Source organism: Copadichromis virginalis, linkage group LG15, assembly GCF_057382275.1.
Source record: "Copadichromis virginalis isolate Kocher_CV1m ecotype Utaka linkage group LG15, C_Virginalis_male_GT1.1, whole genome shotgun sequence".
Lineage (NCBI taxonomy): Eukaryota > Metazoa > Chordata > Actinopteri > Cichliformes > Cichlidae > Copadichromis > Copadichromis virginalis.
This window is the reverse complement of record NC_140632.1, coordinates 34,014,840-34,034,323: the sequence shown is the minus strand read 5'-3', so window position 1 is coordinate 34,034,323 and position 19,484 is coordinate 34,014,840. Positions and strand designations below refer to the sequence as shown.

At 41.1% G+C, this 19,484-nt stretch overlaps 1 protein-coding gene across 2 annotated transcripts; it reads left to right on the top strand.

Moving 5' to 3' along the window:
• Positions 1 to 13,974: 13,974 nt before the first annotated feature.
• ifi44g (interferon induced protein 44g) lies at positions 13,975 to 19,234 on the top strand. Of its 2 annotated transcripts, XM_085433040.1 has the most exons (9): positions 13,975 to 14,108; positions 14,981 to 15,171; positions 16,051 to 16,113; positions 16,321 to 16,372; positions 16,494 to 16,689; positions 16,877 to 17,029; positions 17,768 to 17,942; positions 18,318 to 18,418; positions 18,721 to 19,234. In XM_085433040.1, exons 1-9 carry the CDS (start codon positions 14,080 to 14,082, stop codon positions 18,919 to 18,921), a joined length of 1,161 nt encoding a protein of 386 aa, XP_085289166.1. In that variant the 5' UTR covers positions 13,975 to 14,079; the 3' UTR covers positions 18,922 to 19,234. The 2 variants fall into 2 exon arrangements, with proteins under 2 accessions (XP_085289166.1, XP_085289167.1); XM_085433041.1 differs by lacking the exon at positions 16,051 to 16,113 and having other exon boundaries at positions 13,976 to 14,108.
• Positions 19,235 to 19,484: the final 250 nt, after the last annotated feature.

Here is a 19,484-nt window from a genome sequence, read left to right as displayed (position 1 = left end):
ACAGCGTAGGTTTGCAGAGTTATATCTGAATAAACCACAAGACTTATGGAACAATGTCCTTTGAACAGACAAAACCAAAGGGGAGAGGGGAGTCTTCTTTTGTGAGGTTTGACAGCTAAAGCTTGGCCCACAGCAAATCTTCAGCAAAATGGGTGGAAAAGAAAAGAATCAAGATGCCTGTAAAGGCCCGGCCAAAGTCCAGACTGCAATTTGATTGAAATACTGTACCAGGACCTGCAAGAGAGCTGTGATTAAACACACACACCACAATGAAGTGAAGCAACGTTCTAAAGAAGAATGGGCCGGGGGCAGCACTTTAGCTCAGTGGGTGAATAGGCGACCACATGCCACACGGCTAGAGTGTAGTGGCCTGTGTTTGAGTCTGATCTGCAGCACTTTGCTCTTTCATCTCTCCAAACTTTCACTGATCCACTATCCAATAGTCGGAGCGGAGTGGTCAGGAAGGCGTCTGGACGTGGCCGCGCCATCTTGATTTGCTTGATTCACCATCTTGCTACTACTGCGCATTCACCCAATGTATGTATGTATGAAAAAAAAAAAAAAAAAAAAAAAAAACACCCAGCACGCCCCTGCGGGCGGTTTATCCTTCAAGCTCGGGTCCTCTACCAGAGGCCTGGGAGCTTGAGGGTCCTGCGCAGTATCTTAGCTGTTCCCAGGACTGCGCTCTTCTGGACAGAGGTCTCCGATGTTATTCCCGGGATCTGCTGGAGCCACTCGCCTAGCTTGGGAGTCACCGCACCTAGTGCTCCGATTACCACGGGGACCACCGTTACCTTCACCCTCCACATCCTCTCGAGCTCTTCTCTGAGCCCTTGGTATTTCTCCAGCTTCTCGTGTTCCTTCTTCCTGATATTGCTGTCATTCGGAACCGCTACATCGATCACTACGGCAGTCTTCTTCTGTTTGTCTACCACCACTATGTCCTGTTGGTTAGCCACCACCATTTTGTCCGTCTGTATCTGGAAGTCCCACAGGATCTTAGCTCGGTCATTCTCCACCACCCTTGGGGGCATCTCCCATTTTGACCTCGGGACTTCCAGGTTATACTCGGCACAGATGTTCCTGTACACTATGCCGGCCACTTGGTTATGGCGTTCCATGTATGCCTTGCCTGCTAGTATCTTGCACCCTATGTATGTATATGTATATATACATATATATATATATTAATGTTCTTCCTCTACACCCCCTCCCCCCAATTTTTTTGCACATGTCGAGGAGTGCGTCAGGCTACATTTCACTGTGTGTTATACTTGTATAACTATGCATGTGACAAATAAAGAACCTTGAACCTTGAACCAATAAATGCCAACATAAAACCTGGTCTTAAAAGCAAAACGGTGGGCCAAAATTTCTCCACAACAATGGAAGACACCAATAAAGTGATGTACCACTGAACGACACAGGAAATCATTCCTGCCTGTGGCCATCTCCCTGTACAACGCATCCACTTAACACACTGTTTGCTGCTACAGCTACACATGTTTCTTTTCCAACTATTTATTTATAAGTGACTTATGTATGTATGTATGTATGTATGTATGTATGTATATATATGTATATATTGTACTATTCTTAGTTAGCGTATTGTCTGTCTTGTCTTAATGTTGGTTTAAAATGGAGCACTGTAACAAAAAATAATTTCCCCCAGGGATCAATAAAGTATTCTGATTCTGATTCTGATTACATGCTTATTTCTACTAAAAGTATCTCTATTGGCTGATGGTGTGTACTTAATTTGTCACATATCGCTTCTGACTTTTGGCCTTAAATTTCACTGAAATCTTTTCTATTACTGTTCCAGTTGATGAGCAGTTGATTTAGTGAGCCACAGTACAGACACAAATAAGGACACCAAAAAAGCTGGAAAGAAAACCTCCTCAGCAGATGGTGTAATGGAAAGAGCAGTGTTTTCCTGTCCAGTTATTTTTGGTTCCTTCCATATGCGACTACTGAGATGTCCAAAAATAAACTGATTCCAGTTTAAGCTGCTTGTGAATATTATTTGTTGGATCCGGTGTCAAAGTCTCGTGCACAGACAAGCAGCTCTGGCGACGGGGAGACATCAGATAGCTCAACTTGCTAAGTAAGGTCTGTTTACAGCCTGTGTAAGCTAGCAGCCAGATTTGCTGTGCAGACTGGCAAACATGGCATTTAATAATCTCATTGACCTCTGCCACTTACTAGAGTACGAAGTCATCCTGTTATTGTAAAAGGTATGTTGATGCTTTCCATTTTCTCTGAATTCAAGAACTGGAGAGACTCTGGTTTCGATCATAAATAAGACTGACTGAATATGATGCCTTTTTAATCACAAATAGCACTTTGACACTAGAAAGCTAACAGTAATAATTAAATGGTTTAAAAGTTCAGTTAATCAGCTTAAATATTTTAAACTGCAGCAACTTTTCGAACCAAAATAACAGCTTTTAGCAAGACCCACTCCGTAAAATCCATTCTTCTTTTTGACGAGCTGTTAGCTGTTAGCTTGTCACAAAATCATCTTACATCCATCCTCTGCCGCTTATCCTTTTCAGGGTCGCGGGGGGCTGGAGCCTATCATGGGACGAGAGGCACCATGGACAGGTTGCCAGTCTGTTGCAGGGCTAACACATAGACACAGACAACCATTCACGCTCACGTTCACACCTATGGGCAATTTAGAGTTTCCAATTAAGCTATCCCCACTATCTGCACGTCTTTGGACTGTTGGAGGAAGAGAGAACCCACACAAACATAGGAAGGACATGCAAACTCCACACAGAAAGACCCCGGCCTGATGGTGGATGTAAACTCAGGACTAGGGATGGGTACCGGTGTCATGGCACCGGTTCTGACATAAACGGTAGTAACCAGTAGTGATGTGCGGATCGATCCTGAAATATCGATTCCTCCGATACCAATCATTTATGTTCTAGAATCGATTCTCACATTAAAATATCGATATTTTAGTAATTTAGAGTAAATTTGTAGTTTATCATTAACAGGAACACAGTGGAAAGAAACTATAACATTCGGATTGCCTACATTCAAAGGAACTACTTCCTCTTCCGCTTTTCATAGTCATGTGCGAAATACGGCTGTATAAATGTCTCGCAGCCCCTTGGCGTGCGCACTCACAACAATGGCTGAGCGTAATTGTGCGGATGTATTTTACCTCCACAAACAGCTGAGCCGTGGTTTGCAATAAATGTGGCAAAAAAAGTGAGGTGTTGTGGCCATACTTGCCAACCTTGAGACCTCAGAATTAGGGAGACATTCAAAAGGGCTGTTTGGGCGGATAAATATATTTTACAGGGTTTATTTATCGGATAAAATACGTTAAATGTCACCGTTATTATTGGCCGGCCCGGAAACAGCGGGGGTGTCCAAATTCAGAGGCTGCTTCCACCTGAGGACCGGCCTTCGCGGTCTAAAGAAAGCCGGGTAGTACGTCACGAGCTCCCTTGGTGGAGTGAAACTGCCGTCTGCTCCTTGCTGTCTAAAATATAACCGGACACTGACGTAAACTCTTCTGTTTAATCAGTTTTCTGTTTGACGTTTATTCAGCTGTGTGAAAACCCCGGAGGAACCCTCCCGAGGGAATAATAAAGTTTAATTTAATTTAATCTAATCTAATAACTTTAATCTCAGCCAAACCGATTTACTCACGAACAAATAAAACACTGAAAAAGCCAAACAAGAACATTTTTAAGTTATCAAAGTGACTTGTACATCATGTTTAACCCGAGTGGTGAAAGACCGCGGGGGTTTGAAGACGATGTGTCGGTCGGCTCAGATATTTGAAGTTTACACAGCTACATTCTCACCTGAAAATATGTTAAAAGTTTTTTTGCGACCCAGAAAGAGAAATAAGAGTGATATTAAAACTAAGTCGCTGCCGTCATTGTTGGAAACTGGAATTGGCTGGGCCGCGCTATGAATTCTGCGATATGGTTTTTCAACTTTGTTGTCGGGGTGGAAAATCTGGAGAAAGGTGGGATTCTCCCGGAAAAATCGGGAGGGTTGGCATGTATGGTTGTGGCAACATCACTAACCTTGTCAAACACCTCAGAGTAAATCATATCACAAAATATGACGAGCGCATGTTGAGGCGAACTGAAGAGGAGGAGAGGGACAGGTGCTGCTAGGGTGAGAGTCTCTCACGGAGTCCTTTAGTCCTCCAGGCAGGCAAGGTGTTCAAATAGCACACAACTTTAGTTTTTTTTATTTCTATATGATGAACTCTGCATTATTAAGTGATAAGAAGAAGGTATTCTGATGTCCTGTAATCATTATGACGCTATAATTTGAGATACAATAAATAAAATCCGTTTTGTACAAAGTATCGGTATCGGATCAGTATCGTCGATACCACCCTGAATATTACTTGGTATCGGATCGGAAAGGAAATCAGTGGTATCGCACATCACTAGTAACCAGACCGAAAAGCAGCGCACATTTCGGTGCTTTATTTCGGTGCTTTTTTTTCCTGAGCTGTGATACACTTCTAGCCAATCATTTTACGTTTCCGAGGATAGTAGACGGGGCCAGGTACGTACGTTCTGTTAGAGCAGAGCTACAGATTAAAAATGCCCAAGGCGAAGCGGTCAAAAGTCTGGCTGTACTTCACAGCAAAATATGCAAACTCAGCAGCCTGCAACAAGTGCTTTAAGCTGATACTGTGATACTGTCAAAGGAGGTAACACCTCGAATCTCATGAAACACCTGGCACGCATAGCGTTTTTTTTAAAAGCCGAGAAATGCGCCGTATTTGATAGCTTGCTGCGAGACCTCACACCGTGCACGTCGGGTGGGTTGCCTGTTATCTGACCCGGAGCAACATCCCCCCAAAACCCGAAGAATAGAGTCCTGGCCCCTAGCCCTGCCAGTGTAGCAGAAATGATGAGGATGATGATGCAGCAGCAGCCGTTCTTCTCTGCGTGAGTAGCTTAATGTTGTTCGTGTGTAATTTACGTTGAGTAGGCTAACCACGTTATTACATTAATGCATGTAAGGTGAACTAGCAAACATCATCATAGCTACATGCGGCTGTCCTCTTGTTTGATGGCAGATACTCCCTTCACCCTGGCCAAAAAGGCTAAAATGACCAAAGAAAAAGTGGGAAACAGTTAAACAATAGAGGGTTTAAGTTTGTGTTTTTTCCATTGTTTAAGCACTGCTTCCAGCCAAGAGTGATGCCATATATGCCACATAGCTGCAGAAAAGGCTAACATTGTTATCTTTTTACAAAAAAACCCAGCTGAACATGAGAGGTTTTTGGACAAAGTTTGTGTTCTCCATTCTTTAAGCACCGGTTTGAGCACCGTTTAAGCACCGGCACCGTTTCAAAAGTACCGGTTTGGCACCGGTATCGGATAAAACCTAAACGATACCCATCCCTACTCAGGACCTTCTTGCTGTGAGGCAACAGTGCTGCCCCAAAATCAACTTACATTTTCATGGATTAAACTGGATTCAGGGTGAGCCCGGAAACTTCAAATCTTCAGTAGATGGATGTGAAAACAGGCTTTCAGTGTCAAACCATCCACATGTAACGTGCTGCATGATGAAAGTTAAGCATCTGAGTGAATGAACCGTAAGCAAAATACCTTCACCAGAGAGGGGACTTGTCATGTCTTTGCACTCACGGGAAATGTAAGTAATGAAATTAGTGGTTAAAAATGTGGCGACAGAGACTACACAAAGTTTTATCTTTAAACATAACACCACAACCAAGGTTTTATCTTTCACTGAAATGCTAACAGCCGAGAAGCATGATTCATGCTCTGTTTACCACAGACTGAGAACTTCAGGTCACAGGAACAGAAAATCTGAAAGCTGATTCAGATGAAGGTGAGGCGGTTTGCATATGAGGTAAGTGAAGTGTGCAGCCCTGTGTTAATCGGACTGTATATATGAGACCAGAGCTGCTTTTAGCTGTGATTAAAGCATCTTTCCAAGACTTCCAGGTCATCAAACATTTACCATGGAAGTCCTATGACAGTCTTTAAGATAGGCCGAGCTTTGAAACCTTTTACCACATTTGGTATAAGATTTCACAAAAATACTTTTATCCACTTCTCTGTATAAAGAGAAAAAAGAATGTATGCAAATGAAAAAGCAACTTTAGCTCAAAATTAGTCCATTTTTTAAAAGTTATTTTATTTTTTGCATTTGGTACTATCTTCACCAACAGAAAGAAAAACCTGTAACAGAGATAGTTTCATTGCTTCAGCCTCTGGCAGAGTGCAGCCACAAGACAAACGCTGACCTTCTTTGTTGTGACAGTCTGCGATTCGGACTATTTGTCTAACCATGATAGGATTTTAAAAAAGGATGTGTCCGCTGTGGCGCTAGTGTTTGCAATAAAACACAATGGGCTTTCAGAGTGAGTCACAGGCAGCAGAGAGAGAAACCAACACCACCCAGACACTGTCCAACGAGCTAAAGAAAGCACTTACAGTCACCTGTAAGGAGACCGGGAAAACTGCTACTCTGACTGGAATAAGTGCAGTTGAGCTGCATTTTCTAAAAAAAGAAAAGAAACCAAAACATGCAACACGTCACTTTAAAAGAGATCTTAGCAGATGAGTAATTGTGTGTGTGAACAGCCAGAGAGTCAAGCACTCACACTGGCTGTCAGGAAAAACAAGTCCAAGCAAAGCAAATAGAAAATCCCCCTTTAAAATTGATTGCGTCACAACAACTGCATTTAATATGATTTACTAATCACCCATCCATTTATTTTCCTAACCACTTGTCCATTTCAAAGGGATAGGGGGAGGCTCTAGGCATCCCCCAAGAATAGGAATGTCATATGATTGCTAACCATTTATCATTGAAAAAATAAATATAAAGTCTCTGCAAGCAAACATCAGCCACCGGGCATAACAAACATCAGTTTCACCTTCATTAAAGCAATCGAAATGATGTTTACAGATGCACTAAACAGTATTTATTAACCATTTACAGACTGTTATAAACACTAGTTACAGCGTCACATTCATTTTGTGGATAATGATCAGACTGGCTTACAAACCAGTAATTTACCAGCTGGCAAACTTTATTTATCATCATTTTATTGTTAAACCAGTAAAAACCTATTAAGCTTCAGTTAAGTATCTCTCAGGGTCCTGGACTTGTATTATATTATATGTTTTTTTTGGTGTTGCTGTCCCTCGTTCTCCCTGCTTGCAGGTATATGTGTGGGTGTGTGTGTGCGTGGATGCAGGTGTAAGATCAGCTCCCTCTAGACAGAACAGCAAACAAGTCGTGCTGATACCTGCAGATGCCCCCTGAGGGCACTTTCCCTTTCGGTTGTTTTGTTCTTAGCATTTGGGAAACTTTGTTTCGCAATACTTCATGTCTGTGATTAGCAGCTATTATTATGCCCTCAAAATGAGCTATGAGTCACATAAAGTTCAGTAAGGCTCAGTACAGGTGACCTTTGGGGTATAAAGAGTGAAATGGATAAACAGGTTATGTAACCTGGCTTTGTGTCCATGTGCTGTCCAACTTGTACCTGTCGAAACCCAAGCACACCGTTCTCATCCCCAACACTGGATATGTAGAACGCAGCCGGAAAATGAATCAGCATTGAAGGATATTAAATAAATAAATAACAGAGCTAATCATTAAAAATACTGGTCTGTGTTTATCTCCATCCCAGCAGGAAAACGTAGCTTAAAAAAATGGTTTTTGAGGGCCATGTTGTCCATCTTTTTAGCTCTGAAAATCAAACTGACTAGGCTGACACCATTTTCAATTAAAAACACTGTCTAATAGACCAAAAATCTTTTCTGTTTTAAAGGGATACAGATTTTGAACTTTGGCTATTAATCTAATCTTCTACCACACCATGACCTTGTACTTTTCATTTCAAGCTGTTTGCCTGCCACAGTATGTAAGGGAGCATTTCTAAATCAAAGCCACTTTTCAAGTTGTTATTCTCCCATCTGTCTGCTCAGCTCCAGCCTGTTTCATCCAGATCCCTGCAGCGCTTTCATTTCAGTCCTCGCTGCACATTAGGTTATTGGGTCTACTAGCTGGCTCTCAGAGGACAGAGTGAGAACTTGATTATAAGTGTGTCATGTAGTTGTGTAAGGATTAAGGTGCAGTGAGTGGGGGTTGTAGCCTTTAAAAGAGACTGCTGTGTCACACGACTACATAGTTAGCATAGCTCCCTGTTTAGACTGCTCCCCCTCCTCCTCCTCCCACCTGCAGCTCTCCAATCCACAGATATCATCTGGGGGCTGCTGAGTCAGAGCTGTCTAAACTGCCTGAACTCACAGTCCCAGCTGATGAGAAGAAGTTGTTATCCATCGACTGATCGCTACTAGCTTACATTCATTCAGCCACATAGAGTGTAATCAAAGAAAAAGAGGTCTCTAACCAACTCTCGCTGCGAACATCCTGACGACAGGAAGCGTCACCACACACCACATCTTTTTTATCTTAAATACAATCCTACATGACAGTGTGCTCAGCCACAGTCTCTGTGGATCATAACACATGATCTGGGTGCCAATCCACAACAGCCGATAGGTCTGCTGACATATATCTTTGCATCGTAGTGGCAAATAAAAAAATCTGAAAGTCTCATCAGCTTGTTTGAGCCTGCCTACGGTTTCTGTTGATGCTTCGACCTGCTCTGCAGACCACCTCCACACCAGGCTTTCCATGCATGCAGGTGGAAAGGCAGAACAGAAAAGAGCTGCCAATTATGAATGACTGCAGACTGGAATAATAATGGTTTTGTTGAAACATGTTTATGTTTATCTGCAGCATTTCTCAGCAGGTTTAAATTTCGATTACCTCTGAAATGCACTTATAGAGTTCATTACTTATTACACTTACTAAAGGCCTCAGGCCTGCAGCCGGGTCACAACAATTACTGCAGACACTGAGATCACGTCCACTCAGTGAGAGATGTTTTTAACTTTAATGTTTTACTTGAGATCCAATAAAAATGTTTTCTGTGTGTAATGATTAGTAACTCTATGAAACTCGATCTTAAACTCCAGCATTTTACTAGTGTAGTGATTGTGGGTGTGTAGATGTTGTGATTTACTTCTAATGTGACATTTTTGTGATCTTCTACATGCACCTTGCCAGTGAACTGCAGAGGCAACTATAGGTTTAAGCCAATTCTGGATATTGATTTCAAATAAAACCAATTAGGAAAGAATGACAGCATTTCAAGCTTTTGAAGTATTTTCAATTTAAAAAGGAGTTAAAAGAAGAGCTTCACCTCAGATTTTCTATCTGACTTTCACAACATTGGGCACCATCATTTTTGTTTAAAGGTTTCTGCTTTCTTTATCTTCGTGCTTTCATTATTTGTAATTTTTACATGAAAAAAGACAAAAACTGTCAAACGTCTGAAAATGATTACACAATAACTGGCTGGTTGGTCATCTTAATTAAACCACATATTACCTCCATAGTTTAAATGATCCGAGGCATCCCCAGAGGTTATTTAAGTGTACATTACTTGAATTTATAAAAATATCAAACCAGTTGATGGTTTCTGGAAGGTGAACTCACCAGGTTGTTTTTAATCAAAGCTTTGAGGTAAACCAGTTTCTGCAGGGCAGTGACCTCCATGACCAAAATACAGCCTGTAGATGGTGTTTCCTGTCAAATCATCAACAGGTGGACTTACTTTTAATGACACTCAGTCATGACCTGAAGACTGTGACAGGATATACTTTTTATTTGGGTGTTGTCCTCAGATAACTAAGCATCTTCAACTCTATAATTAAGTGGTGTGTCAGACGTCTCCAACTGCGATAAGTTTCAGTCTTCTGATCTAATCGGCGCAACTTCACAAGCTCCGCCCACAACCAGGCTCCAGACAGTGAACTAAGGGTCTGTTATTTTTGCTGACACAACAAAAACTTATCATCGTCAAAATGCCGTAAAGGTAGCCGTGTGTTGTCGTGGCCTGTTATTACACCTGGTTGGTTACAGGCTGCCAGTCAGAACAGTCTAGATGAAGACTAGAAGGAGCAGAGGTGACTGACCAGAAAATGACCATTTAGCTCAGACGTGTGCTGAGTAAGCAAAATTGGTCAGATTCAGGTTTGACAGACAAAAGAGAGAAAATGTGATTATTATTATTATTAATCAATTTTAACCAATATATACAAAATTAAAGTTAACTAAAGCCTGCAACAATGTGAAAACTGAACAAACTGTGACTTTTTGTTTCTTTTTCTATGTTTTTATACTATGTGTTGATCAATATGTTCACAAATCACTGAGATAATACAAATCGTATTCTTTCTATAAAGGTCTGATTGATTGTATGCAGATTTCTAAAATAATAGCCAGCACTGATGCAGCTGAGTAATACAATTTATCAATTTAAATGCCCCCAAATATTGTAAAACTTCATTAACAATGCTTATTTCTTACTGCTACAATATCTTATATAAGTGGGCAAAGCCAGTGAAAAATAATTCCCAAATACTTTGATTTGTTGGCACTGTTATAACATTGTGCCCAAAGACTGTAGTATAATAGTAATCAAGTGTAGACAAACATTAATACCACTAATCACACAGGATATACTGTGTATTAATATATACCTAGCTAATTACAGTGATTAAGGGTTTCCCATCGTTTGAGCTCTGATGTTAAAATGTTCTAACATTGAAAGCAAACAAGCCAAAGAAACAGACCTACATGTGCAGACACATCTGTGAACGGTTTCATGTCCAAAGCACTGCCATCAGCTGCTGATAAATGTTTACTTTAAATTGAAGGCTAATGAGTGATGACAATGATTGTGGCAAGGAACACATTGTCCTTAAGAGCAGGAGGGCATTTTGAATATCAGGCTATGGGATACTCCACTTGGGGGACATAACAAGGAAATGTGGCTGTAGATTGACCCCTGCTGACAAGTAGCAGGTGAACAGCCACAGCTTTAAACACAAGACGAGAGCGCCCTCTGCTGCATCCGATGGGTAAGTAATCAGATGCAGGAGAGGGAAGGAAACACTTTCTTATTTTCTGTCATACACACCATCACAGTGGTGGATTCTCATATTATACTAAGTTTGAAATAACAAGATCAACATATATCTAAGTAATCCCTGTGAGCCAGACTTCAGGTTTCAAACTGCTCAAAGGCATTTTTCTCTGTATGATCTCAGCATGAGCAAATATCATTAACTGGGTCATTTCAGGCACACAGCTCTGGCTGTGACCACAAAAACCCAACTTCTGTTCAAAGCTTCTGTTTATGTGGGCAAATGAAATAGAGGCAAGTTTGTTGAAGAGGAGAGAGCAGGGAGCTAAAAGGCTCATTTCAGTCAGTGGGTGAGGAGCTTTCACCAAGGTCAAGTGTAATGTAAATAATTATTATTTTGAACTCTAAATCATGCAAAGCTACTGTAGTAGATACAAGGAATAACAACACAGAGCTAATGAGCAAGTCTGAACAGCATTACACTAGCTGGTTAGTCTACATCAGCAGTCCCCAACCCCCGGGACTCAGACCAGTAGCGGTCCTTGAGTCGTTTGGTACCGGGCCGCGAGAGTTGAGGCTCAGGTGTGAAATGTATGGTTTTCAGGGTTTTTATGGGTTTTCAGCGTTATTTTGTTATCGTTTTTATCGTTAACTCAGTTTTCCTGGGTCTTTTCACGTGTGTTATGAATAAATCTTTTTTTCGGTACCGGTACTAGTTTTATTTTGTTGTATTTATCCGCGACACCTTCAAGGCCGGTCCGTGAAAATATTGTCGGGCATAAACCAGTCCGTGGCGCAAAAAAGGTTGGGGACCGCTGGTCTACATAACTATGGACCAACATCTAGGATCAGGCCTGCTGGACATGGCTAGGGTCTAAAGAATGCTTGTTGGCCTGGAGAGAAAACTTACCTTCCCTTTTTAGACTGCCAACTCCAACCTGACACCAGACCTAATCCTGTGGCCGAATTCTCAGCAATCTGTCCTCATTGTTGAATTGACAGGTCCTTGGGAGGTCAAAGACCATCGAGCAAAGCAGTCACTGGCTGTGGCTTAAAAGAAAGAACACTACCTGAGCTAACAGCTGACCACCAAAGATTAACCACGGGACACGCCTGGGTCTGATCAGCTGAGGGTATGCTGTGCTTTAAAAGGGCAAAACAGCCAATTATGATGACATGATGTCCCAAGTTCATTTTTCCGCCCAGTGGCTAGAAAGCCAAATCAGCTAGACACGCAAATCAAGTGCGTGTGGACATTTTGGGTTTGCAACACATAATGAATCTATCCTTCCATGCTGGAGGTGCAGGAGCCTAATCTAGATGTCATGAGCCGAAACACACCCTGGTCAGGTCACTAGTCTATTATTGCAGCACTAACACAAACAGACAACCAGTGACATCCATACTCACATCTCTGGCCAATTAAGAATCACCAGTTAATCTAACATATGTCTCTGACAGTGTGTGTGTGTGTGTGTGTGTGTGTGTGTGTGTGTGTGTGTGTGTGTGTGTGTGTGTGTGTGTGTGTGTGTGTGTGACAGAAAGAGCAAAAATAGTGTTGTGTGTCTACAGTGATGTGAAAAAGTGTTTGCCTCCTTCCTGATTTCCTTTGTTTTTGTATGTTTGTCACACTTAAATGTTTCAGATCATCAAACAAACTTAAATATTAAACAAAGATGGCACAAATAAACACAAAATGCAGTTTATAAATGAAGGTGTTTATTATTAAGGGGAAACAAAATCCAAACCTACATGGCCTTGTGACTCGTTTATGCAGAATTGTTGTAATTCAGCCACATTGGAGGGTTTCGAGCAGGAATCGCCTTTTTAAGTTCGTGACACAGCATCTCAGTCAGATTCAGCTCAGGACTTAGTCAAAGTCCTGACCTGAATGAAGACTTTTTTTTTAAAGCCATTCAGAGCTGGACTTGCTGGTGCGTTTTGGATCATTGTCCTCCCGCAGAACCCAAGTGTGCAAGAAATTGAACTCAAAAGCCACATTTAATTTATGCTATATGGGGGATCACTTTACACAGGGCCATGTAGATTTGTATATAAATAATAAATAAAACAAACTATAAGCCTACAATATTCCAGCATTTTGTAATTTTACCAATTAGTGATAACAGTCCTAATAGTTTTTGTAAAGGACTTAAAGACTATTACCGCTTATATATTGAAAGTATGCAGTCATATTATACTATGCGTTTATGGTAGGCTATATATATAAGTCCACTGGAAACAACCTGTAGTTAGTTTCTCTCTTTTGCTGCTTACCAGCTTACTGTTGTCTTTACATTACTTTGGCAAACGTAGATGAAGAAGACGGTGTGAGTTTGTAGCATGAGATTAAATACATGTAGGTCTAAAAGTTTCCAAAGCTCTGACTGCAGTTACTGTCCACGTTGCTCAAAAGCTTCAATATATTACTGATTGTTGCTATGTGATATTATTTTTGCACTTACAGTGTGTGTGTGTCTGTGCCAGTAAAAGTACCAGACTGAGAGAGTGCACAACAATGTGTTTGCTGTTGGTCAGTGGACCAATCATGTTTTGTTGATGTCATAGATTTGCAAGGTGGGGGAAATAGAACAAAAGTGCTCTTGTTTATGTAAAACTCGCTTCTGGAGCAAGTGGTAAGCATTTTAAGTGTTTTATTTATTCATTTAAACAGTATAATAAATAGATTATTGTGTTTGCTGTTATCTAAATTAGGTCACTTGAAGTTTGTTGATGTTGGTTTGATCCTTTTTATTATGATGATGCACGAACAACAGCCTGTTTTAGCCTTGGAAAATGTAGCTAGGTTGCTAGGCAGATTTGGCCAGCTAGCTACTTCTTTTCTTGCTTCTTGCGATTTGTTTGCAATTGTTTGCTGTGTCTTGCGCATCTGTTTCTGCAGCTTTAACTTCATTAGTACCAATCCAACTCCACAACGCAACAAACCCCGCCTACGAGCGTGTTACACTCAGATTCGCATTACTGGTGTTTGTGTGACAGTTTAAGTTTCGTTTTCTTTTCTACGGAAAAGGAAGTGGCTCTTTCATTTGCGGTGTGTCCTGAGCTGCAGCTGCTGGTAACATCTACACACAGGAGTTATGTTCTCGTCTGTTAAAGAAAAAAACAGGTAAGTTCGCAACTTTTAGTATTACAAAGTTTGATAGTTAATATGACAAGATTCACTCTTGCAAAGATGAGTGACAGCTGTAGTGCTGTCACTGTGGCCCATAGCAGTCAGTGTGATATACCGTCAAATAACAGGAAAGGAAAAGACCTGGCTGCACAAACAAATGTTAGAAATTCAACAAAAAAAATTTAAAACTTCAAAGTTTACCTGGTGTTATGTCAAAACCAGGTAAACTTACCTGGTTTGCCGAAAACAAACAAACAAATGTTCACAAGACAGCAAGAGTCAACGATCCAGAGAGTCTAGTCTTCATTATATTCGTTTTATATACGTTTTATTACTCTGAGCAATTCCCTCCGCACCTAAAGCGTGCACTTTATCTTTTTGTGCACTCAAATGGAGCCAACTAGCGCCACCTGTGGCCAAGTGCCATAGCCTACAGCCAGATTAACTTGTGACTCACACACCTGAACCTGGCTCTATCACAACGTTTTATTTCGTTTCTGCTTTTCAGACTCATGTTTTGAGGTTGCTGATATTGTGTTTTAAGTGTAACATGTCAGACACTTCACCCATTGCCTACTGGTGGTGGTCAGAGGGTCCGGTGGCGCCAGTGTCCGGCAGCCTCGCCTCTGTCAGTGCGCCCCAGGGTGGCTGTGGCTACGATGTAGCTTGCCATCGCCAGTGTGTGAATGTGTGTGTGAATGGGTGGATGACTGGATATGTAAAGCGCTTTGGGGTCCTTAGGGACTAGTAAAGTGCTATATAAATACAGGCCATTTACCAGGCCATTTTACTAAAAAACCTCAAGTTTCATGCTGTTCTTTAAATTAGTTAAGGGGTCTTCCTCTAATGTGTACTTTTTTTATTAGTGGCTTTAACTTTGGACTTCCAGTACTTACAACCAAACCCTCAAGTTCTAATGGATTGACACCACTCACAGCAGCTCCAACTACTTCAGTCCAACCTGCTTTTGGCACAACAACTCTCACCAGAGATGATAACAGCGAAGTCACAGATAGTTCAGAGACAAGGGAACCAAGACCTCAGTTCACATTCTTGGGTGAGCCTCCTTTTACACAAAGTTCTTTTGTCAAAGACCCAAATAAGTATGAGAAACCTTTAACATCTCACGTCCTGTGTTTCACCACGCTACTGTGAAGCTGTCTGTACACAAAGTGCAAATAGCTTTGGAGATCCATGATTTCCTCAGGGATTAATAGTGATTCTGGTAATAAAGTTGGACATTTTGTTCTTTCTTTTTTTGGTTACAAAGTCATTTTAATCAGTGGCATTCAATCAGGGCAAGAAAGACAAGCAGTGCTTATCTGGTGAAATCTACAAACAGACATCAGTTACAACATAACAAAGAAAAGGGTGTTTTTCTTTCATCTTAAACATCATTCTGACATGAAACTTCTGTAATGCCTGTTGCCATTTATTCTTTGCATTACTGCCATCTTGTGGTCACAATTGTTTATTATCTCTGGAAGCAGAATGCTTGATTACAGAGCTGCTGAAATCTGAATGGGGTATTAGTCCCGTGACAGACTGGCGACCTGTCAGGGTGTAGCCCGTCTCTTGCCCTTTTGCTAAATTTCTGGTTCTGGGTGGTTTTTATATATTAAATATATTTGTTACACTTTTTAAAATTAAGATGTAGGCCTGTGTTTCTGAGCTGGTTAAAATGTGTTTTTTCCTTTCTTTTAAAAAAGACAAGGACAACAACTACATTTTTCTGTAGAATAATTATTTTTGCTTATTTTTTGTGAGTTATTAGTAATACAGTTTTATGTGTAGTGAAGTGTTTTCTTTGTGTTTTATTGTTACTTTTGCTAAAGTAATGGGTCTGAAAAAAATCCTCTACCATTGTCAGCAAATAGTAAAACTAAGTTTAGTTAGATGACAACTATAGTAGTAATATAATTTTACAATTCTTTAGCCAGGAAGGAGTGGCCAAAGGGGAGGACACCCAGGAAGAGTTCAGGAAAAAGCTGTCAGAATGGTATGTTTGATACTAGTCGAATTTTCAAAGACAGGAGGAAAGTGTTTTTTTAGTTTTTTTTTTTTGGGGGGGGGGGGGGGGGGGGTCTTTGCTGAAGTCACTGAATGCCACTGCTTTTAACCCTAGCCTCGATGAATGTTAGAACTTTATATAAATACAACAAATACTGGCTATTTTGTCAAACCGCAATTCTTACATTTTTTTCAGGAGGTCAACTGAAGTTGGAATCTCCATGGAGAAACATGGACTGGACAGAAGAGTGAGTACAGTTGTGCTGTTCAATGAGCTCCTGTTCAACTAGCAGGAACTAGTAGATGTCAAGTAAGTGCATTTTTAAACTTTCAAACACAATGAGTCACTGAATGTATCACTGAACCCAGGCGAAAGACAAGCTTGATGGAGACAATCACCTCCTACAGACGGAGCTGTGAGGAGGTGCCTCAGGCCCGGGTTCTCCTCCTGGGCCCGGTCAGTTCTGGAAAGTCGAGCTTCATCAGTTCAGTCCAGTCTGTGTTTAACGGAAGAGTCACCAACCGGGCCATGGTGGGCTCCTTCTCATCCGGTTTTACCAAAAAGGTACACGAGGAGCATCTGCATGTATTTTAAATAAGTGGAAAAATAAACACAGAGATCCTCATTTAGTTTCATGAGATTATTTAAGCATTTCAAAAAGGGAAAGCGTCCACAAGGCCTCTCTTCATCCATGTCAATGAAACTAAACTTTAGGTTTCTGTCCTATTAACTTCCTTTTTGTGTGTGCCAGCTGCAGTCCTTCAACATTCGGGGTAAGAAGGGTGAGGATCATACTGGGCTGGTGCTGTGTGATACCATGGGTATGAGTGAAGACGGGATGACCGGACTGACTCTTCATGACATCCTGTCAGTCGTTAAAGGCCATGTTCCTGAAGGACACAAGGTAAGCATGCCTTGCCCTGTTTGTTCTCGTTTCAGTGCCCCACCTTGCCTCACTCATTCTCAGTTTGTCACCCTGCCTCATTGGCCTCAGATGTTCAGTGAGGCCTAACTCCAACTGTGGTCTCAGGCCTAGTTCATCGCTCACCCCATCCAGCTTTCATTCATCTACTATCAAACTTTATTTAACCGTGTTTGAGGTTGTGGTCCTTGTCAGTGAAGCTGTGCACTTTTTGTTCCCTATGAATCAGCAATAACTCCTTTATCCTGTCATGCTGAGAGTGGGAAAGAGCCAGGTTTCACCCAGGACATGTCATTAATCCATCACAGAGCTAATGCCCACAGCTAATTTAGGCTTGGCTTTAGAAATGCATGCTAGGTTAAGTGGGAGAAAGCTGGAGCAACCAGAGGAAATGAGGAGCAGGAGCAACGTCAAATCACCCAGAAAGTCAACAGCAGCTCCAAACCCCTTTTTAATGCCCGATATTTGTTCCCATCAGGGTAAACTAAAGAACAGTGATGATCAGCTGACTGGTCATATAGTCCTGTGATGTAAAAGAAACAACAAAACAAATCAGTTTCCCAACTTCTCTGACTAGTAAAACAACTGGGATCACCATCACCCATAGCTGTACCTTATGGTTTGTGCCAACATGTAGAATTGTGTACATGAAGGCACACAGCATAGTTCTTTTTAATACTTTTTCTTTTTTAATAACTTAAAATACTTTCTCTCTTCCAGTTTAGCCCAGACCAGCCAGTCTCCGCCTCAGACACTGTGGGCTATGTGAAGAGGCCGAGCCTTAAAGACAAAGTCCACTGTGTTGCCTTTGTGGTGGACGCCTCAAAAATCACAACTTACCCCAAAGGCCTGAGCACCACATTTAAACAGCTCAGAAAGCACATCAGTGACCTGGGTGAGCCACAGACACATGTTTACACAGAGCCTGACGTTAAAGGTTGTGTTGCTTGAGTTAGCTGACTTTTGCTACATTAAGAGCAGATTGTTATTGATCATTTTCAGAATAAAGCCTGAATTTCAAGAAAAAGTCGAAATGTGGAGATTACAGATGTTGTTTTGAGATAAAACGCCGCAACGCTTTAAAACACCTTATGTAGATGAGTTAGTGAAAAAGTATAAGGACGATGGTGAACGCTGCATCAGGTCAGAAAGACAACAAAGAAAGCTGAGCAAATGTTTATCTATAGAACAAATGAACTGAGCACAATCTTTAAAGGGTTTGCATTGTCTTTGCAAGTCTTCATCACAACAGTGTGTTTCTGTTCTTTAGGTGTTCACCAGGTGGCGCTGCTCACCCACGTGGACCAAGTTTGTTTGCAAACAGCCAAAGATGTCACTGGTGTTTATGAGAGCCGCACAATTCAGGATGTGGTAAGTTAAAACAAATCAAATACAGTTCAAGAAATGTTCATATACTGTAACTGCTCTACAAACCAGAATAGGATAAATCCTGCAAACAGCAATGTAAATGTAAAACTTGAAAAGATTTGACTTTGTTTGATTGTCTGAATATAAACAACAAGAGTTTAGAGTCAGTGTGACGTTAGAACAACTTTCCTCACAAACCACACTGAGATGATCATCGTAAGGAGATGCTGATTGTGTTTGGTGTTGTTCTTAATCAGCTGAAGATACTAAACGCTGGAGGTGTACATGTGTCTGTGTGTTTGCAGATGGGTAAAGCCGCCGCTCTGTTGGGCATGTCCACCTCCTACATCGTTCCAGTGAAAAACTACTCGTCAGAACTGGACCTGGATGTAAACACAGATGTGCTGCTTCTCAGTGCTGTTGATCACATCCTGCAGTATGCTGACATGTATTTCCAGGACAATGCACCACAGAACAAAGAGCTCAAGACAGCCCTGGATCTCTGATTTCTGAGCATTTAGATTAGGAGCATCATACCCATAGCATCATGGCCATTAGATTAGGAACCCGGCTGTTCCTGTTTCAATGTGTTAGAGAAGAGAGTTTTCATTTGTTACAAAAATTTGTGTTTCTGTTGTTTTTGACATAAAAAAAACCAAAATGTGTAAAGGACATCAAAATGCTATACATAGGAACTTTAAACAGTCTTGTTTTGTTTCTAATTAATAAAAACTGACTGTACGCTTTACGTTCTGTTTGTGAGACAGATATATTTTTTAACCAGTCTTTGGGCTTCTTTATTAAAATGTTTTACATTCACCAATGTTTTGTAGTTTTTTCCCTTTCACAGGAAAAAAAATGAGTAAAAAAAAAAGTGTAGGAGCTCCGGGCCGCTGCGTCTGTGCGCGCCGCCATCTAGAACAGATTCTATCAGATCAGTTCACTTGTTGAGAACGTGCTGAGTGTTAAAGTTTTTATGACACACAGACGTGATTGTACTGTTATCAGGCTAAACGGATTCAGGAGACAGACACTATCTCTACTTTCAAGATTAGGCTTAAAACTTTCC